Source organism: Syngnathus acus, chromosome 10 (assembly GCF_901709675.1).
Source record: "Syngnathus acus chromosome 10, fSynAcu1.2, whole genome shotgun sequence".
NCBI lineage: Eukaryota > Metazoa > Chordata > Actinopteri > Syngnathiformes > Syngnathidae > Syngnathus > Syngnathus acus.
Genome location: NC_051095.1, coordinates 29,686 through 50,605, shown reverse-complemented (window position 1 = coordinate 50,605; position 20,920 = coordinate 29,686). Strand labels below are relative to the sequence as shown.

Below are 20,920 nucleotides of genomic sequence, written 5' to 3'. Positions count from 1 at the left end.
AAGCTGGATAACAATCCTGATCATTTGAATCAGGTGTGTTGCAGCAGGGAGACCTATAAAACTTGCAGGACACCGGCCGGCCCTCAAGGACCGGAATTGCCCACCCCTGGGTTACAGTTTCAAAGTAGGCTACCAAGTTAAAGTTAGGGTTTCGAATTAGGGTTAGGCTTGAGAAGAGTGTCAAAATCATTATTACTTAAATGAATCCCAGAGATTTAGAAAAATGTTGCTGAAAAGCAAAATGACGCAATATTTTGATCGAAAAAAAGTTCTTTACTCTGTAAACACAAAAATGGTGTCCTGAAACCATGGCGCAAATACCGAGGGATGTACCGTGGGTTATCTGTACCGTGGGTTATCTATACCGTTGCCCCCCCCCCCCCCCCCCTAGTAAGTATGGCCACCTTCACTCGGGTGGCAAATATGGCCACCCCTCTGGGAGTCAAACCCAGAACAGTACGACTGCAAAGCAGCCGTGCAAACCACTTGTTTGAAACGCCGAGCAAATATTGTCTATTTTTGCTGGACTCTCCATGCCAGGGGTATTTTTATTTTTTATGTTGATTACCAACACTAAAAGGTTAAGTAGGTGCTACAGCTGCCACGTAAACGTTGACTTTGTCAAATATTAACAAGCCACATTGATTAATACAGAACTATAGCATGGGGTACATTTTGTTTACTTCTGTGAATGGGGGCGGGCATGTTGGCCGTATGACCAATTGCACTGCGCCAAAGAGCTGATTGGCGTCCCTTTCGACCAATGGGCGAAACCTCCAGTTGGATAAACTTAACACGGCACAGGGCTCGTCTCCCCTGAATGCTGCAGTGGATTTCGCTTGCTTGCTTTCGCGTCCCAAAAGTGTCAAAGAAGACACGTGTTTGTTGATGGGAGGAAAAAAAAGTTGAACGTTAACACAGCGTGACATCCGGCAGGCAGCAGAGACGATCGTTTGCTCCAGCGGATTCGCCCCGTTTACACCTCAAGTTGTTGGGTGAGTCTGTGTTGTCTGCCAGTGAGAAGCCATCCATCCAGCCATCCATCCAGCCAGCCAGCCAGCCAGCAACCCCCTGCCAGAACTTTGCCACAGACAGTCGAAAGAGAGAATTTCGCCCTTCGAAAAGTAAAATAACGACTTCCCCCCCCTACGACCGCATTGAAAAACTTTTAGGGACAATTCCACGGGACTCCAACATGTGGCAACACATAAATGTCCCGAAATCGCACACAGTTTGTTACGTCTGCTGTAGTGCTTAGGCCGGAGTCAAACAAAATATAGTTCACTGGTAGCTGCTTTACTTGGTTACACTCGAGGATTGACGAAGCCACGCAGACATTTGGTTTTGGTGTGAGTAATGTCGCGTTCCCGCTACCTCGGAATATTGGCTGCCCGTGGCGTCACAACCGAGCCGTCAAGTGACCAAACGGCCGTTTGAAGAAAAACACTCGTCAATCTACATCACGAACATGAAACGCCTGCAGGTTACATCAAGACACAGATTACCGCACTATGACAGCCATAAAAGTCAACGACAAATGTAGGCATCACGGGAAGGATTCAGTTTACGTCGCACGCGTAAACGTGTTTCGGCTTTGACACATTTAAGTAGGTACAGCTATGTACATCCATCCTTCTTCTGAACTGCTCTACTTTAATTTCCATATAAACTGTTATTTTCCAAACTTTGTAACAACAACTACAAGGACTTACGTTAGACCCGATATTTTAGAAATGCGTTCCTGTTGCGGTCTCACAGAGAAAAGCTGCAGTTCCGATTTACATGTGAACGCAGCACGACCAAGGGCGGGTGGGCGGTGTGTTTGCTCACATGCTGCGTTCAATGCCCCTTCCCGATGCCGTATTTTTAAATCTGTATTTGTCGCTAGTTTGATTCGTGGCAAGACTGAAACCAGTTAGGTAACAAAAAACATGGGCACCGACCAAAACCATCAGAATACAGTGATAGCAATTTGAGGGGGAATAGTTTCCCCCCCCGAAACTTCCAAAAGCAGTGCGAACAACGGTTTTCGCGAAACACGTCAACTCGATAGAGATCACGTGAGCATCCCAGTTTGCTTGCGCTAGCAAGGCGGTGGCTAACAAGATTTAGCTAACTCGCGCACCATTGCGTTGCTGCACTGAAATTCCGACGGAAGCAACCCTTAACAATCAGCGAGCCACAGAACCGACGTTTGGGTCACGTCACACTCGGAGTACACGATGCCAGGTAACCCTGGGGCCGCAGAACGTCAAGGCTATGCGGTTTTTGCCTTCGTCCCGTGCAAAGCCACTGCAAACCTGGAACGCTGCCTTGTTTTTGTTGATCTGCCTCGGTGATGCTGCCATGCTGTTAGCATCGTGCTAACACGTAGCGGAGCACTCGTCTTTTGTTTGCCGCACACAGCGATCGAGCTTGGACTTTGATTGTTTGGAGGTGCTCAAATTGAGATTGTGTTGGTTGCGCCTTGCGTGTTGGAGCAGCTGCGTGCTATGGTTTCGAGCCGGCCTTTTGTTGTTGACGGGATGGCGGCCGTCTTTAGGCCTGCTCGTTGACAGCGCCGCGCAGCGCAGCTCGGCTCAGTCAGCTCAGCGTCTATTTGCATGCAGCTAACCAGTTAGCAGCCCGCCCCTCCCGTACTCTTCTGGCAGCTAAGAGCGCTGTGCAATCCCTCGAGTAACTTTGCAGGTAGACTCGGCCAGGCACCTGCCTTAGCCCGTTAGCTGCGTGCAGACGCTAGCAGGCTCGACGCCACGGCGACGTCCGTCCGTCCGCGTTACATAACCTGTCATGAAGTCTCGGATGCTATGGCTGTAGGGTAGAGCACAGTCGTGTTGTCAAATGTCCATCCCTCACGTCCTTCTTATGACCTCCATTGTCATTCATCCCACGCAGAGCCGGCTGAGATGAGTGGTCCCGAGGTGGCCAAGACACCGGGGGGAGGCGCGCCAGGGAAGGAGGGCAAAGAGCCGGTGGCTAACGGACATGCGGGCGACACCAACGACGCCAACCCCTTTGCCGAATACATGTGGATGGAGAATGAGGAGGAGTATAACAGACAGGTGTGGATCTAGTGTAGAAGTTGTGTTTTGGCAGCGTTGCTGGTTTGGCTTTAGCTGTCGTCTGCCCCCACCAATCCGCTGTCATGCTTTGCCCCTTCCTGCAGGTGGAAGAAGAGCTGCTGGAGCAAGAGTTCCTGGACCGCTGCTTCCAGGAGATGCTGGAGGAAGAGGACCAGCACTGGTTCATCCCGTCACGTGATCTCAACAATCAAGGGGTGGAGCAACTGCAGCAGCAGCTCAACGGCCTGTCTGTCAGCGAACACCACAACAGTCTGGAGGAAGTGGCGGTGAGAAGATTGGTGCAGGCAAGGCCTGCCTGCCTGCCTGCCGGCCGGCCAGCCTACCTACCTACCTAGCAGCCTGCCTGCAGCGCTCACTCTCTCCCTCCCCTTCTTTTGTGCAGAGGAAGAGCATGTTGAACCCCGAAGCCAAGGAGTTTGTCCCTGGGAAGAAATACTAGAAGTCCCCCTCACCCCTATGGAGCCTACACGCACGTGCACCAGTCCTCACGCATTCTCAAGAGACTCTGGCGGCCATGAGTCAGCACACTGATTCTCACGCGCACGCACGCACACACACACAACCACACACATACACACACATGCACACACAACCACTGTGTGATTAGGCCCAGTCGGGGGGTGGGGGGATTATTTCTTCGTTTTGTTCCCTTTCTTTTTATTTCTTGTTTCTTGCGAACCGAGCGACACTTTGGAGCGGGGTCTCGACACATGTCCGGCCCTACGACGGGCGCCTCCGCGCGGCCACACTTCCCAATACACGGCAGAGAGGGCGCGCGCCCACCGACCCCCCCCCCCCCCCCCTACACACACACACATCGCCCCCAACCCCTCCCCCGCGGGAATTGCGGCAGCTACCGAGCGATTGACGCCAGACTCAACAACTTGAACCGAGTGTAACAATAAACTTGAAAAATGACCTCTCATACATTTTGTGTTTGGTCAAATTGGACATCGAAGCGGTTGAAGGTTTCCTTAGCCCAAATTTCGGAGGGCGCGGTGGGCCACTCTGCCCGTCTATCAAAGGCCCCGCGACCCGTTGACGCCCGCGATGTCACAGAGCCTGCCAATTTTGCAGGACGCTACAAAGACCGATCCAAACGCTCGGGCGTGATCGCAGGGGACCGGCGGCTGACATTCTTACTTATTCGTCCGGCATCCCAACAAGTGTCCATACTCGCATGGGATTTTCAAATGGCCTCTTCCCCACTTTGGTTTTGTCCTTCTCATCCTGTTTAGAGGACGGAGATGTTTGGGGTCCGCTCCGACCCGTCACGTGGGCGATATCCGTCTGGGCTGATTGTCACCGTAACACCCCCCCCCCCCCCCCACAATCGCACGTATGAGGAAGTTCCTCTCGTGAGCCTGATTTGGCGTGAGTCGTAGGAAATGGTCGCACGGAAATGCCCCGTCAGCTCCGTAGTTTTTGTTGTCCTACTTTTGTGTAATAAACTTGACTGTTAATGAGTAGAAACATTTCACTTTGCCACCGTCAAGTTGAGTTTATTTGAACATGGGGTCAAAGCGGAACTTCCTCATGTTTGCCAGGTGGGTTGTGCAACGTCAAATCATTTTTGGCTGATTTTTGTTCAAGTTAGTTGACACGAGCCGTGAGAGTTAAAGAGGTCCAAAGACAGAGTATTCATTTCAATACAAAGAATGAATAAAAGATATTCAAGGCAAACTGCTTTGGAGCTTTCTTAGGCATGACAAGCATCCACAACGGAGTCTGTTGTCGTTGTCCAATTTAGCGTGGGAACTGACTGATCGTCTTCAAAGTAGGGAGAGACACGTCGGGTTTGGAATTTAGTGCCCTGTCTGTGTGCAATGCAGCTGGGTGGCCAGCAGATGGTGGCATCGCTGACATACAAAAGGAAGCGGCGTCGGTAGCTAACGTAACAAATTTGTGGGACCAGCTTCAGAAAACGGACGGGTGGCTAAGCGAGTCCTCTGCGCCGTTTGTCGGCATCACAATATGATGACGCGCGAGAAGAAGACGTAGTCCGCAACTATTGAACAAAAAGACCAAAACGTTCTCTGCATCTTACGCTCTCAGCGCTCGTTCTCGCAGGAGTGACGGTAGAAGACGTCGACATTGGCCGCGTAGTCCATCTTTAGAAGTGCGCCCAAACTCTGAGCTCCGAGGTTGGCGCCGCCGACGGCCGAGGACCGCTTCAACGACAGAAGGCTGTAGCCGTGGAAACGACCCTTGAGCTCCTGCGACGCCGCCGCCTCATCCAGGACCTGGACGAAGCCTGCGAGGGAGGAGGCACAAAACGGGGAGTTGTGGAGACGGCCGTACGCGTTGCGCAAGAGGGCAAAGTCGACGGAAGCTGACTCGGTTTCAGAAGCTCCCAGCTCTTCCACACGGAGCCCACGCACAGGATGGGCAGTCCGAGGTCGCCGCTCAGTAGAGGCTGGAAGAGGGAGGGAGGGAGATAGGGCGGCGCTCACAGAGGAAAGCGATGACGGTGCAATCGGGCGGGTGTGCGGGCGTCACCTCTTGCGCCGCAGGTAGCACAGCTCGCACGTGTTTGGCGAGGACTCTCCCGGCTTGGGAGAACACATATCGACACAGGGCATCCCCGGCCTCCGCACCTTTGACACACAAGCAAATATTTGCTTTTCCCAATAGTATTTCAAAGAAATCATTTGCGGCTGGCGCGACTCACTGCCTACCTTCAGCCAGCTTCCGACAGAATCCGGCAAAGCGGGACTTCTGGAAGTTTGTGTAGAGGTGCGGCAGCATTCCCATGAGGTCAGACACCTACAAAGAACCGTTGGGAATCCGCTTTGGCATGGCACATGAGAAACGTCGGGCCGAATGGGACGGAAGCTCACCGCAAAATACTCCTCCATGGCTTTTCTCACATACGTGACATCATGAGGAGGCGTGGCCAGCTTGTCTTTTGCGTCAAAGACGCTCTTGACCGCTAAATGAGCAATCCAGAAAGCTGCGAAGAACATGTTCGGAGGCTCGTCACTTGTGCTTACCGGTAAGTACAGTCCGTTTTTCTACCGGTGACCGCCGCTTGCCAACTGACACATTTCCTGTCAGGACCGCAGCTCAGAGCCGGTTCCGAAGCTTTACGGTTCTCAGACCGGTGGGAGTTGCCGATGGTGTAGACTTGCCTGTCTTGTGTGCCGACACTGTGAGTTCGATTCCGGCATATGACGGTGTGAATGTGTGTGTTGGAGGGGGGAGTTTCTTCAAATCGGATCTGGTCCAGGAATGTTGAACTTCTTACCGGACCCTTCGTCGCCCATCATGTGACCCCAGCCCCCGCAGCCGATCTGGGACCCGTCCGGATTCATCAATTTGCAGTTGGAGCCGGTGCCCGAGATCAAGACCACGCCTCCTGGCGAAAAAAAGCAAACGCCCGAACTCTGATCAAGCAGCCAACTTGACAGAGATAATGCCACACGCACACCTAATGGGTGCAAAGTATCAAGCCTGTTTCGACTGGTGTGTGCTAAGCCTGGACTTGCCGCGATCACTAGCGGTAGCCATGGCACCGATGGCGTCGGTCGTGATGAAATAATGTTGGCTAAGATTCGGAAAGCGGGCTTTCATGTGCGCAATCAGCTTGTCGATGGCCTCCTTCTGCTCGCCCCCACTCAGAGACATGCCCTGTTGACATAAACGCACGTTTTGGCTGAAAAAAGGAAACAAATAAAAATCACGTTCTGCCAGCCATCATTTGACAGACCAGCAAGCGCAGCGGCGTGTTTGGATCCAGTCCCGCCTCCACTTTGGCTCTCTGGACCATGAGATTGATGGTTTCGATACATTTGTCCACCCCCACCAACTGCGCAAACACAATTGTTTGATTAGACAAAAGTCATCAGGACTACTCCAGCTCGCTCGCCGGCTCGCTTGCTCACCCAGTGGTTGGTGGAGGGCCCCGCAGTCTCTGCCAGGATTCGTCCATCTTGTGCCACCAGCACCGCCTTGGAATGGGTTCCCCCACTACGGGCGCACACCAAGTTTCGGATGCGTCTTTCTTGGTTGGACATTGGAACTTCAACTAAACACTGTAGTGCCGAATGCCAGGACGTACGTAGCAGTGACTTCACCGCAAGTGATGTCTTTAGCGATCGGGATCGAGCAGAAAAACATACAACATTTTGTGCGCTATCTTTTCAAACTTACCCTTCTACGCCGCCGAACACGGTTGCCATTGCCCCACTTCCTGCTTCGCTCCGTCCGCGTGACTGCGACGATCTCCAAAGAATTGGGCTGAACTTTGCCATGCTCTCAAACGACCAGTGGACGGCAGCATTGTACCGTCGACAAAATGAAATGAAGGTGGCGGGTAACGGGTGATTTTCCATTGTTTGCGGCATTTCTTACTTGCGGCGGCGTTTTTTCTTTTGCGTTCTTATTCCTTTGCGTGTGTGTGTTTGTCTTATTTATGTTTGCATCTTTTTATTCTTTTTTTTTGCTTGCAGCATCCCGCGTTTGCCCCTGTATATCAAATCAGTGTGATTATCTCACTGTGTTGAGTTTAAAGTGATTTTCTTTTAGTTTGTTAAACCGTACTAAAATTGGAACGACTGATTGCACCCCCCCCCCTCCCCCTCCTCCTCCTCCTCCTCCTCCTCTACGACGTGATGAACGAAGAGGGTTCATAGTGCTGGTTTTAGGCTCGAATCAGGGACAACGCTGAGAGCCAACACGAGGCATCTGCAGCCCATTAAAAAGCCATTCGCAAATCTCTTGCCAAAGTGGGCGAGTCCCCCTGCAACTTTGCTTGACGTGATCCTAGGAAAGTAGTGTTAAAACAAAAATCACTTGAACTTTGTTGTCGTTCTGACACCGTATCAGGGACAACGTGTTAAGTGTGCCATGACAGCGAGCAAAAGAGCCGTTACGAAAGAGTGAGGAGATCTGAGAAGAGGAAGACGAGCGCGTGTCAAGCGAGCAGGAAAAAGCAGATATGAAGCGCCAGAGCTTCGAAATAAAACATCTGACAGACATGATTATATTCGTTTCCCAACCTTTACTGAGCGACGGTGGGTGTCTATTTTGTCTAACAAAGACGCACACAACGCCAAACATAAATGTTTCAATAAGCTAGTTTGCGAAAAACGACTAGAAAGTGATCTTGTGTCCATTTTCACACGAATTGGATTGACTCTGTGCTAACTCCAATGAACAGAATACACTACCTCCATGAGTCATATTGGAAGAATGCCCAGCAGGTGACGTATATAATAAGAGCATATTATTGTTCTGCCTGTCATTACATATCATTGGCATAGCCAGCGAAGTCACGAGGCAGTTATATAAAATAAATAACAATGTCCTTACAAATAAAGTGAAAGTAGATGATTTCCCACGGCACCCCTGATGACCTCTCACCTTTTTTTTAAGGGAATCATAGTATTCCTACGTAGAACGGGGTGGGGGTGAGGGGGTGCTGGTTGTCAATGAGTTAAGGACCAAAGAGCTTTTATACTGAAAGGTTAAAGGGAAGACTGGGATTCTTGATGCGAACTTTTCACACAGCTCACTCTCACCGCAGCCGTCAGACACATCAAGTAGAAGCGTAACTTTAGTTTTGGACTTTTTTTTATCCCAAACGGGACCGCCCAGTGTTCTGTTGGGCCTTGACTTGTTTGCGCCGTGCCGCTTTGCATCGCTTAGTCCCACGGCAACCCTTCTCAGCCTTTCATAGCCAGGCAGCGGAAGTGAAAGAAGTGGGGAAGTTGCTTGCTTGGGTTGGGGATGTAGGGGTGTGTGGGGGGGAGAAAAAGAACAACAAACTCAAGAGGATTTTTCCCCCCCTCCTCTGCTGTCAAATTTGGATTACCTGGGGCTGGGGGGTGGGGGTGAGGCTCGAGTCCCTGGAGCCCGGCCGGGGGCATGGACACTCACACTAAGGAGGGACAACTTTACGTGCAGCATCAAAAGTTTGGCAAGGTAATCTTTTGCTGTTCTTATCGTCGTGGTAGCCTCGTCATGAGCTCCATTTGGTGTGTGAGCTGCACAGAGCCGTGTACGGAAGGAAGACAGTTTTTTGTGTGTGTTTTTTTAACAACCTTAGACCTTCATACCGCGGAAGCTCATCGTTCGAGGGGCTCGGACTTGGGTCTCCAAGCATACGTGCCTTTGCTCCTAACGCGCTTCTGGCTAAGAACACATCTCCTGCCTGGCGGGGAATTGAAAGAGGGTCTTTGTCTATGTTGAGCGTCTCCTTTGGGTCATATGACATGGAGCAGCAAAAACATTTTTGGCCCTCGCTCCGTCCGTCCCACAGTAGAGAGTGGAAAAAGTCAACGGGAACGCGTTCCTAGTACGAAAGCCACGGTACAACCTGACGGCTTACTGTTTGTGGAAAGAAGGAATGAGGTGAAACTCTTGACATTTGCTTTCTGCTGAGCTCAACGCTGCGATCGGGCACCATTTTAAGGGGTTCCCCAATCTCAGAACAGAACGAAATCAAAGCGTGGCGTCGAAAGGATGTGACAGTGGCTCCTTATGTCGTTGTGCCCAACAGAAATGGAAGAAGAACTGGTTCGTCCTCTATCCGGCCAGCCAAAACGGAATCGCGCGCCTGGAGTTCTTCGACGCGGCCGGGTCGGGAGGCGCGGCCGGCGGCAATTCAAACGAGAAGACCAGAAAGCTCGACAAGAAGATTATCCGCTTGTCCGAGTGCATCTCCATCCTGCCGGCGCTGACGGAGAACTGTCCCAAAGACAACATGGCGGCCTTCTGCGTGGAGACCAACGACAAGACCCACGTGTTTGCTGCTGAGAAGAAAGCCGCCGAGGAGTGGATGAATACCATGTGTGACATTGCGTTTCAGGTATCCTTTGGCGCCTGCCTTTGCTTTAAAAGGCTCAAAGACTTTGACGAGCGGAGAGAGATCTTTCCATATGCTGCTTCCGTGAGCACTTTTGCATGAAGGCAAATTTGTGTCTCCAAAGGGTGGAAGTGGCGGCGGCGGCGGCGGCGGCGCCAACAGGAATAATGACGGGGAACCTCAAGACCTGAAAATGTCAGAGAACCTCATCTATTACTCCAGAGAGGAGGGTGAGTATGCGACAGACAGAAGCCCAAAGCGCTTGCATAAGCAATCGTTTGTAAACTGTGAAAGAAAAAACAAAAAACATGTCCGCAGCCAACCAGTTCTGGGTGACCATTCAGCCGACCGAGGCTTCGGACCGCTGCGGGCTGTCGGGCAACTACTGGCTGAAAGCTGAAAGCGACGTCCTGATCTTGAAAGAGCCCAAGACAAAGAGGGACGTCTTTGTCTGGCCGTATAAGCTGCTGAGGAGATACGGTCGAGACCGGGTGGGTCAGAGTCCGTGCGTGTTGCTGAGCGAGCGACTGAGCGAGCGACTGAGCGGTCAGAGCATCTTGTGTTTCCGAGGCAGCGGCTGCTATGCTGTTGACACGCGGTCGCTTACACGAGACGGTTCAATTACGTATGCGCAGAAGACGGACGGGATAGCAGACGGCTTAAGGAAAGCTCGTCGTTGGTGGGGATTTGCTAACAGGAGTAACGCGAAAAGCAAGTCAAAGCCAGCCAGACTAAAAAAAAAGGGTGCAAAACCTTCCTTCAGAGGCTTCTGTCACAGGCTGAACTGAAATCCATCTGGCTTGATCTTTTCTTTCTCCAGGTGATGTTTTCCTTCGAGTCCGGGCGTCGCTGTGACTCGGGCCCCGGCAACTTCAGCTTTGACACCAAGCAAGGTAACGAGATCTTTGTCCTGGTGGACCGGGCCATCAAGTCCCAGAAGGCCCTGGCTGAGGAACGTCCCCTAAGCTGCCCCGTCGACTTTGAGCCAGAGTGCCCGCCCTCGCTGCGGCACGTACGCGACGCAGCTGGCGCCGCGGCACCCGCAAGCGGAGACAGCGGCAGCAGCAGCTGTAACAGCTGGGAGGCCGACGGCGATTCGGGCGGCAGCAAACCGGGCTCCGCAGACGGTGTGCTCGGGAAAAGGGAGGGAGGAGATGGCGGCGGGGGGGCGAGAGGGCAAGCGTGCGGCGCCGTCGATAGACACAAAGGGAGGAGCTTGCCAGAACCGCCGGCGTTACTGGGCTCTGCGAGCGGAGCCGACACACTTCCGTGCTCTCCCAGAGGCCGGGGGACGGCAAAGTGTCCTACCTCACCCGAGCGACGAGCCACTCTTTACTCCGAGCCAGCAGACGCCGTCCGTCTGCCCCCGCAAAAGGCCGACGGCCTCTACTCGGACCCGGTGGACAGCATCGCGTCGGCGCTGCGAGTTCCAGCCTGTCGCCTGCGTCCGCTGGGTGACGAGTCCTCCGGGGGCGGGGCCCAAGCTCGTGGGGGCGACGACCAGAGGAAAGCCCGGGACCTCTATTCCCACGTCTATGACCGCATCAGCCTGGAGCTCAGCCGTCAGACGGATGTCTTGCTTCTGAATGGGGACGGGAGACGCGGCGTGAACGATAACATGTCGAACCCCGGAGCTCTGTCCACCCCCCTTCCTTCTCCGGAGCATATCTACGATGAACCGGAGGGTTGCGCCAAAGGAGGAAGGAAGAGGCAGGAGGAAGCGCCGGCCCCCGCGGGACCGGAGCGAGATTACAGCACCCCTGCCCACGCAAAGTCTCTGGAGTCCCACAAACATTGGCCCGCCAATCGTGGAGGGCGACACGTGCCGGCTCCAAGATGGCCCAAGCCCGTCGCCGCTCCCAAACCCGTCTGGTGCAATTTTGCTCGGAAGGTGCCCGTACCGTCGCCTCCTGGGAAACTTGGCGAGCCCGATGACAATGTGAGCGGCGGCGGCAACGACAACAACAACAACAACTTTAGGGGTGGAAAGGAAAGGGAGCTGTACAGCATTGTCTCTAAACCTTCCACATCGTGGTCAAATCAGTCCAAACCGTCAGCACTGGGCTCACCGGATACCATCTATGACAACTTGGGAAATATTTGAACAGTTGCCTTAGTTAGTCTGTAAGTGATCAAAAGAAGACTTTGTTTTCGGAAGCACACTTGTGTCATTGTTGGGGTAAAAACGGCGGCGAAAGCGTTGGGACGGTCTCATCCGTCAGAGACCGAGCAAGCTGTGAGGCGCACGCAAATGCGTGAGAAAGCCGCTTCCGCTCCCGCCTCCGCCGCTGCCACCGCCGCTGCCACCGCCGCTGTTGCTGCCGCCTTTAGATTGGGTGCAGCTCCAGCCCAGGACATTCTCATTCACGTCAGCGAGTCACATCACCTTAGCTGCCATCTATCCCTTCCTCCATCCAAGGCACCAAGACAGTGGAAAATCTTTTGCACGAATCATGCAATGAATCCTCGTTTGGGTCAAGGAACTTGACCCAAAGCGCGCCAAGCTGCAGCACTCTTACCTCCTTGCATCTGCTACATAAGAGCCTTGACTCGCAATGGATGTTTACATACGGAGATGTCCGCAAATCTCACGGGCAATAAAAGATATCTGCAAAAGAGAGTGGCACCAACATCACAGTTACTCTTAGTCAAGGGACTTTATGAGCAAGTCTGACCTCATCCTGTGCCACACTCTGTTTTTGTTACTCAGGTGCGTTTCCAAGCACTTCATGGCACCGTTTAGGCACAGCGCGGCGCCTTTCGTCCCTACTTTCTTCTCCTTCGTTTGGCTCGTCGGGTCGCCACAGCGTCAGTTAACCGCGAGCAGTTTGACAAAGGCAGATGGAACGTGAGGCGGAAAGACGAGGGAGGCTCCGCCCGAGCGGGACCGACGACAATGGACACTTTGTGCGGCGCATACGCAAGGCCACACCGCACGAGAAAGGATGCCGGCGTGCGGCGGTCGGTTTGCGAAACGGGGACTGACCGTTCCCTTCCCTGCTCTGTTTCTCTGTCCCGCTCATCTCTCGGCTTTGTCCGATGTCCTCGATTGCTCGGTGAGCTTCTTTGCGAGCGCCTCCGCAGAAGCCCACGTGGCATTTTTAAGGCACTTCACTCCACTGTCTGGCAAGCTGACGGAACAAATGCAAATACACGATGAGGCGAGGAAATAGTCTGTGCATGTTCCAGGGTTCCGTTTGGGGCCATTTGACGACGTCCCATTTGTTCAACTTAACTGCTCTTTGGAATGAGCACATGCGACTTGTATTTTTAGCACTGCACGGCAGCGGCGTCATTGCGTCTGTCTCTCAAGTTCCATTTGCTTTGTTTCGGCTCTCTGTCATAGTCATTTCATTTTGCTTCTTTGAGGACGCAGACTACTTTTTTTTTTTTTTTTAACGGAAAACCCACCCACAAATTTTGTTTGGGTAAACGTTTGCATGTCTGGTACTTGGAATCACTTTTCGACACTTTTGTGACTGCCGAGGAAGGTGGCCAACCTTTTTTCTATTTTGTTTTTAGACTTTGAGTTGTCCACTTCCCACTGCACCGTGTACATGGTTTCTGTCTGTGTGCTCGCCCCTGCCCTCCTGTGTGCCCATGATTAGTTTGATTATTCTCACCTGCCTCTTGTTACCTGTCGTGTATATAAGTCCTGTCTGCCCCTCCCTCACGCCCCGTCGGATCATTGTTGTCTTCATGTCTTTTTGGTTCCTGTCGTTTTCAAGTCTGTTTCGGTTAGTCAGTCAGGCATGTTATCGTTTTGTTAAGTCATGTCAGTTTGCCAATAAACCCTGGTCCAAGCTGCATTTGGTTGCCCTGCTCCATCCGATCCTGTGACACACCTCCTCCTACAGAGGGTTAGCCTCACCTTGTGTCATGGGTGGGCATTTGTCTGGTTTTCTCACTGGGGCCGGAACAGACAACTGCAGGAAAGACACAGCCAGAGGAAAGGTTTTCTTGCCCGCAGCGACACAATGAGCGACGACGCCTGCGAGGTCTCAAGGCAATTTATTGAAAGCCAACTTAAGACAACTCCAAGCATTTCTAGCGAGGGTAGCAATAGTCCGCGCGCGACGACTTGTTGACAACATGTGAAAGCTGAACAGGAAAATGCTTTTCTCAAATACAATAAATAAATATATAAGTAAATAAAATTCACAAGTTTCCCTCCCAAAACTCAACTCATCTTCAAAGTAAAGTACGCGCATCCTCCCGAGTCAAATTCAACACACCCACGCACACAAAACGTCAGTCTTTAGCTCGCCTGGTTCTCCTTTGTGGTTACCAGTCTGAAAGAGGAACTTCAGACTTGTGACCTTTTCTATTTTGCACTTCAGTCCACCGACTGGTGGTACAAAAAGGTAGGCCAGAGGATGGGAGCAAGGAAGCCAGGCAAGCCAAAAAGGAGGCACAAAAGAGCCCTTGTGGTGGAAGGAACTTGCCAATGCGGAAGTGCGCTGACATGGCAACAGCATGAGGTCATCGGTCAGCGGGTCGCCGCTCGCGCCGCAAGGTTCCACGAGGGAGCCGAATGGCAGGATATCGAGTCGCGTCCGACGGTGGGCGCGACAGACGGCGCAAGCCTGACACGACTCGATGGGTCACGGTGGACGACTTTGGGGTCAAAGGGAAGCGGAGAGCCGTACCTCTGCTGCTTACTCGCTCCGACTCCAGAAGAATGCTCACGCTCGTCTTGACCTTGCTACGATTCTGACGGGTACCTCCACTCCTTCCGTCGCACTACACGCATCCATTTGCAAAGCCCTCACCCAGCCGTGGAAAGGCGACAAGGGTGCGCCTGGAGCATTGGCCCATCAGTGCTTTCCCGTCAGGGCCGCGCCGTCGCGCCCCCGACTCCCCTCTCTGGTCAAGGTCAAGGCTGGACGTCGCCGCGGCGGAAAGACAGGCGAGGTTCTCGGCGGGCCGGGGCGAGAGTGTTCCGGGCTCGTGGGCGAGGAGGACGCCACGGTGGAAGCGACCTCGCCGCTGTACACGCTCAGCTGCCGAGCCTGAGAGATAAGGAAGGCAATATATATATATATATATATATATATATATATATATATATATATGTGTGTTGCATTTGGGACGGCGGGCAGGCAGACCAAAGGTGCTCATTTCATTTCCACCGGGGCCTATGCGTGCCATGCACACTACCGTTCAAAGGTTTGGGGTCACTGTCCTCATTTTGAGAATAAAATGGCTATACTTTTTCAATGAGGAGAACACTAAAGTCATCAGGAACGTCAAAAGACGTTCTGACGTAAATGGATCCGAGGGTTGCCACAAACCACCGATATGGCTCGCTCCCACGGTCAAGAAAACAAGTGTTTACCTGACGGGGTTGCCCGCCGACTTCGACGCCCCCTGCTGGTTGACGCTGGTACGTCTGGATAGCGGCGTGCGCATTTGACGCACTAGAGACAACAGACGGACGCATGGCATTGATTGTCACGTGTTTTCAACTCAGAGCCTACTGAAACACAACTGAAGTCAAGCCGACCCCGACGGACGGTGCAGCTCGGTGACCGGGATGCTCCTGAGATATTGGTAGAGGTTGCTGCTCAGACAGCAAGGGCTCAACACGGCCGTCTCGTTGATCTGGCTGAGGCAACCCTGATACCGACAAGACACGAAACCAATGTTGAGTGACGCTTTCTGCCTCTCGCCACCCCTTCTGCTATGGAATTCTAGAGAAGACAAAGGCCATTTTACCCGGATGAGCCGCATGGCCTCGGGCGGAGGCTCCTGCAGCGGCTTCGAGTGAATGCCGGGCATAAACAGTTCCTGGCAGACGACCGGTTTCAGCAGCATGGCGAGGGACGGTGAGGGATGGAGGCAATAGAAAGTACGTAAATCTGTGGCACGCAAAGACACACGCACTTTGAAGGCCACCATTGGAAATAACAACAAATAGCAGAGATTTGGACCTCCTCGGGATAACAAAGTCAGGTCAGGTCTCATCAAATTCCAACTACAACGGCCACGCACCTGGGCCGCCTCCGTCGCTCGGCCCCGCCTGCAGCAGCAAAACCTGGTCATGGTCCTGAAACGGAAGTTCGGGGAGAGCGTGGCTTTGGGGAGTCGCTATATGGCGGCGGTGGTGTTTCTGACGCACCTGCAGCGTGCGGTTGAGAGCTTGAAAGGCGTGTCGGTTACTCTCCACCTCGTCCCAGTTGAGCCGCCAGCAGGTCGTCGGGGTGACGACGAGCGGCAGCCCGTACAACATGCTTTGACACACGCCGCCTGAGCGCAGAGCCCTGCGGACACAAGATAGGAGGGCCTTCTGGCAAATGTAGCCGTCGCCATTTGTCTCCTCTTTTGTTCGACCGAGCGGCTGCCGACACGTGTGCAATCCGTGTCCATGCCATTTAGGCCCGTCTCATATGTCGACATAACGGGAGCTCTTGGAAAAAGTGCGCTGTCAAAGAGAACGCACAATAGACAACACGCACACGGTGCATTGGAACGCTCACGTTCAGTCGGCTGCACAAAGGGTGGACATAACCCCCCCCATGTGAATAGAAAAGCCACTCGTGATGAGTCCTTCTCAATCCTACTTGATTGCCCTCATCCTCCGTGGTGCTGGAGAGGCAGGTACGATGTCTCCGAGGCTATCGGGCTTCTCGGGGCTGAGCGGGAGAAGGCTGGGGCTGATGACGCTCTCCCGCACGTCGCACTTGATGTGCACTAGAGCGGAGCCAAAAAGCCACGCTCACGTCTCGGGCGGCAAGAATGACGACGTTTTTGCCATGTCGCTCCAGACCTGCAGCGGGACTCCCCCGCGGGCTCGGCAGGCCAAGGTGGAGGTGTTCGAAGTCCACGCCATATTCTTGAAGCCATTCCTTCAGCACGCCCTCCACAGCAAACACACTGTTGGCCACCTGTCGCAGGTCTACCAGCACCAGACTCTCTGCGGGAGGAATTTGGCCCATCACACACTTGCCAGCCGCTGCATTTTCTTTTCTCATTACAACTGAATTGGATTCGTAAACAAAGTAAGCAAAATTAACTTTGAGATGTATGAAAGAGCTCTCTTTCTCTTTTACCATGTTACTTGTTTGGCCTCACGCAGGCCAACACTTTTCCAACACGGCCGGTAGCAAATAGCACGTCCGTGTCGTCAATGCCCCATTGATGGTCCGGCACGCAACACGACTGCTGTCACATTGGTGGCAGTGTGACGCGAGCGAGCGAGCGAGCCAGCCAGCCAGCCAGCCAGCTCATTGCCTCAAAGGCACGTCTACTTTATGAGCAGAGGCTTGGAAAGAACACCGAGAACAAAAGAGAGAAAACGGCACTCGAGATACAATGCCAGAGATTTTGTGCGTTGCAAGCCAAAATTGGAAGCGTTCAAGGAAAACAAAATGCGTGACGGATCCTCAACTAGCGCCTAGATTTGGTTTTGTTTTGTTGAAATATTATTCAACTTTTTAGTAGGTAAGTCAATTGAGAAGACTTTCTCATTTACAGCGACGGCCTGGAGGCAAGGTGCGTCAAGCGTTCTGTCCACGGACACGACGGCGCGCGACTCGGACAGAGCCGGGTCGGAAACGCCCACCCTCCGGTTTCTGAACGGGCCGCTCTGCTGCCTGAGCCAGGCCGCCACCACACACAGCTTGTGCTCGCGCGGCGCGGCCCGGATAGACGGAAGCAACGCCGCAGGATCAGTCGGGGAGCTTTGCTTCAATTGGGACCGACTTGACCACGCACGCACTGGTCCACATATGGGACAATGTGTTGGTTGAATTGACTTTGGTCCAAAACAAAACAAAACAAAACATTTCTCCCATTGGCACAAATGAAAGAAAAATCAAGGGCGTCTGTCTCCTTCCTACCCGCACTACAAATCTGACGTGGGTCCTGAGGCAGGACTTCATCTTGAGCCCAATCCACCTCACTGTCGAGCTGCACCACCAGGAAACTATTGATTGGCTCCAGGTCATCGTCCTTGAGCACGTTTTTCAAAAGACTAACCACGCCTTTTCCTGGACGGCTGGTCACCACAGTAACCTGTTCATAAAAAACAAAAACAAAACAAAAAACATGTACATATAAAGCCCTCTTTGAAGCTAAGGTTGCACTTTGGGGACACGGTTAGGGAAGGTAACATACTACGTGTGTGATTTTAGGACAACGCCCGTTCCCGACTTCATCCTGGTTCAAGACCATCACTATCTGACACAACATAAATGTGCTCTCTTGTGTAATTTGTATTCCCTCTCCCGAGAGAACATGAAAGAATGATCATGATGGGATGTTGCCGAGCTCCGAATAAAAGCAGTAGGCTCACAGCCACACTTCAAATGGTGTGGCTGCAGCTGAGGAGAAGTGAAGCATGCCATAGGAGACAGCCCTTTCAAAGTCTTCAATCCTTACATATTAAGCCGCTTTGTGCCCCCCCCCCCTCGCCTCGCTTCACCTCGACAGATATGTTGGCCTGGACGTGGACTCCGCTGAACTTCCTGTATTGGTGAAATTGTCTGTGGCTGTCCAGCACAGTCCTTCGCAGATGCTCGCCGACACTGGCCAGTTCTGTGTTGACGCCTTTGCCCGGGATTGCCCGCAAGGCCGCCACGCAGGAAAGCAACATGGGCAGGTTACCCCGAACCTTCTAAAAAACACACACACACACACACACACACACACACACACACACACACACACACACACACACACACACACACACACACACACACACACACAAATGATAAGGGGAGGCAAGGTAATGACGATAAAGCGGATGGATAGATTGATTGATAGATTGATTGATTGATTGATTGATTACCGCAAAAGGGAGCAGACATTGCTGCTGACTGCCGATGGCAAACACGCTGAGGAAAGGAAGTCTAGAAGGGCCCTTCAGACTACAGACCATGGTCAGGAAGTTCTCAAGAGCATCACAGAGAACCGCGCGGGTGTCGGACCACCGTGGCGGCACGGCCTCAACAATCAAGACCCGGGCTGGTTGCCGTAGAAATGCGGTGTTAGAGAGACCGGAAGCCTTCTTGCAATCCATGTCACCTGGAAACACAAGAAGAAAGTGCTTATATTGATTGAACATGTTAAAAAACAAAATGTTACTGGATCACAAGGAGGCAATAAGAACCAGGAATAACACAAATGAGCCCTCCATCCCAATATCCAATGCTATGGATGACTACAGAATAAAAAAAAAAAAACTTCAACCAAAATACCTTGGTATTGATTCAAGCAAAACAGAATCTAGTTTGCCAATGGCTCAAGCTTCTTTATTGATGGCTTGAGTTGAAAAGGTGATATTTCAAAATTCCCCAGTTGTCACGTCTCGTCCCCAGTCGTTCCACTATGTGTCTGTTGTCATGGTTTCTGTCTGTGTGCTCGCCCCTCCCCTCCTGTGTGCCCATGACTAGTTTGATTATTCTCACCTGCCGCTTGTTACCTGTCATGTATATAAGTCCTGTCTGCCCCTCACGCCCCGTTGGATCATTGTGTGTTGTCGTCTTGATGTCTTTTGATTCTTGTTGTCGGTTAATGCCTTCACGTCCTTTGTTTCACGTCCCTGTCAGTTAGTCCTCTAGTTATTTTGTTAAGTCATGTCAGCTTGCCGAGTCTGTTTTTGTTTTCTCCAATAAACCCTGGTCCAAGCTGCATTTGGTCGCCCTGCTCCATCCGATCCTTGACACCAGTAAATCATTTTTCATCTTGCTGAATATCAAGTGTTGAATTTCATACAGACACTCGTGCTGTTTACAAGTTTTTTTAGTGGCGTATTAGTTTAACATGCACGGCACACAGCATTTCAGAGCAACAATTTAACTGTCACCAACAGATGACAAAAATTCAAAACAAGCTCTTTAATTGCACCAGACATTACGATGGGAAATCCTGGCAAATAAATATGGTGTTATGCAGTGCATCTGGGTTCCTTTGGTCTATAGCAGATGTGTCAAACTCAAGGCCCGGGGGCCAGACACGGCCCGCCACATCATTTTATGTGGCCCGCGAAGACAAATTGTGCATCAAATTCATATGTCAATATTAAAATTACTAATTGTTCTCACTTAAAAAAATAGATCTATTGCTAGCAATTTTTATTACCATTCATCTTTTTAAAATATGTTAACAGTTTTTCTTAGTCTCTGTTTTGAAAACTAGTTATTCATCTAGTCATTCACTAGTTTGCTGAGTTTGTTACACTATCTATAATTTGAGACATTCAGACATTTATTTGGGTTGGCAATTTCAATGGCCCTTCGAAGGAAACCATGACTATGATGCGGCCCACGACAAAAATACGTTTGACACCCCTGGTCTATAGCATTCACAAAAGTAAACTTCTCCCATACAAATGAATGGCTCGCCCGCCCACCCACCGTACTTTCTTCAAGGCCCTTTCGTTTCACAGATCTACGAGCAACGACGCCAAGGCAGCGCAGTGTGGACATGGGTTTGGTGTTCCTATCTGTCCTTTTCACCACCCACAACGCGTTTTGTGAAGACAAGCGGTCCAGTACGGCCGCGAACGGACGAAACGACTATATAATGCTATGCCATAATAACCATAATGCTAATGCATAATGCTAATGAACGAATGCTAATTCTCATCTCCGATGTTGAGGTCACACAATTTTACTAAAATCGTGTTTACATTTCACAAAATCTCAATTCGTCGATTGAAGGTCACGTTTACCATATAACAAACGTTTCGTCACTTACTTTAGCAGGTGTATAGATTCAGCCAACTCAAAAGGAGGACCGATTGTGATTGGATCGTTCACTCACTCTCCACTAGGGGCGGCACATTTTGCACAGGTAGTAGAGCCAAAGTTGATATCAAGTGGGCAAGGACCTGTCAAATCCAACGCATACAAATACATGAAAGATGACTTCTTCACAGTCTTTCCGTAATCAAGTCCAAATATTCTTTTATTTATTTATTTATTTTTTAGTTTTAATAAATAATTATTTTAATAATTATTGTTAACAAGTCGTTCCCACGTCCTCACTTTAACGGTTAAAGTTAAAGTTTAAATTTTAAACCCTA

The 20,920-nt window shown here is 51.5% G+C and overlaps 4 protein-coding genes and 1 long non-coding RNA gene across 7 annotated transcripts; 2 read left to right on the top strand and 3 right to left on the bottom strand.

Annotated features, from left to right (window-relative positions):
* The first annotated feature begins 806 nt into the window (after positions 1-806).
* On the top strand, positions 807-4,766 carry paip2b (poly(A) binding protein interacting protein 2B). Of its 2 annotated transcripts, none has more exons than XM_037261201.1 (4): positions 807-995; positions 2,896-3,062; positions 3,167-3,349; positions 3,466-4,766. In XM_037261201.1, the coding sequence occupies exons 2-4, from the start codon at positions 2,907-2,909 to the stop codon at positions 3,520-3,522; spliced, it is 396 nt and encodes a 131-aa protein (XP_037117096.1). In that variant the 5' UTR covers positions 807-995; positions 2,896-2,906; the 3' UTR covers positions 3,523-4,766. The 2 variants fall into 2 exon arrangements, with proteins under 2 accessions (XP_037117096.1, XP_037117095.1); XM_037261200.1 differs by lacking the exon at positions 807-995 and adding an exon at positions 2,079-2,229.
* LOC119128630 lies at positions 1,280-1,902 on the bottom strand. The gene is made up of 2 exons (XR_005099054.1): positions 1,569-1,902; positions 1,280-1,477 (listed from the first exon to the last, which is right to left on the bottom strand). It is a non-coding gene; the product is annotated as an uncharacterized LOC119128630 (long non-coding RNA).
* On the bottom strand, positions 4,570-7,369 carry nagk (N-acetylglucosamine kinase). Of its 2 annotated transcripts, none has more exons than XM_037261187.1 (10): positions 7,236-7,369; positions 6,968-7,052; positions 6,793-6,891; positions 6,572-6,713; positions 6,331-6,441; positions 5,924-6,036; positions 5,762-5,849; positions 5,583-5,680; positions 5,421-5,499; positions 4,570-5,337 (listed from the first exon to the last, which is right to left on the bottom strand). In XM_037261187.1, exons 1-10 carry the CDS (start codon positions 7,334-7,336, stop codon positions 5,135-5,137), a joined length of 1,119 nt encoding a protein of 372 aa, XP_037117082.1. In that variant the 5' UTR covers positions 7,337-7,369; the 3' UTR covers positions 4,570-5,134. The 2 variants fall into 2 exon arrangements, with proteins under 2 accessions (XP_037117082.1, XP_037117083.1); XM_037261188.1 differs by having other exon boundaries at positions 6,968-7,153; positions 7,236-7,319.
* A 1,148-nt stretch (positions 7,370-8,517) lies between these two features.
* Positions 8,518-13,291, top strand: dok1b (docking protein 1b). Its single transcript, XM_037261183.1, has 5 exons — positions 8,518-9,008; positions 9,586-9,894; positions 10,016-10,121; positions 10,210-10,382; positions 10,712-13,291. Exons 1-5 carry the CDS (start codon positions 8,952-8,954, stop codon positions 11,993-11,995), a joined length of 1,929 nt encoding a protein of 642 aa, XP_037117078.1. The 5' UTR covers positions 8,518-8,951; the 3' UTR covers positions 11,996-13,291.
* A 2,096-nt stretch (positions 13,292-15,387) lies between these two features.
* On the bottom strand, positions 15,388-18,913 carry LOC119129633 (meiosis 1 associated protein). The gene is made up of 9 exons (XM_037262987.1): positions 18,683-18,913; positions 18,317-18,508; positions 17,751-17,907; positions 16,661-16,807; positions 16,455-16,584; positions 16,013-16,154; positions 15,886-15,940; positions 15,610-15,752; positions 15,388-15,510 (listed from the first exon to the last, which is right to left on the bottom strand). The coding sequence occupies exons 1-9, from the start codon at positions 18,911-18,913 to the stop codon at positions 15,388-15,390; spliced, it is 1,320 nt and encodes a 439-aa protein (XP_037118882.1).
* Positions 18,914-20,920: the final 2,007 nt, after the last annotated feature.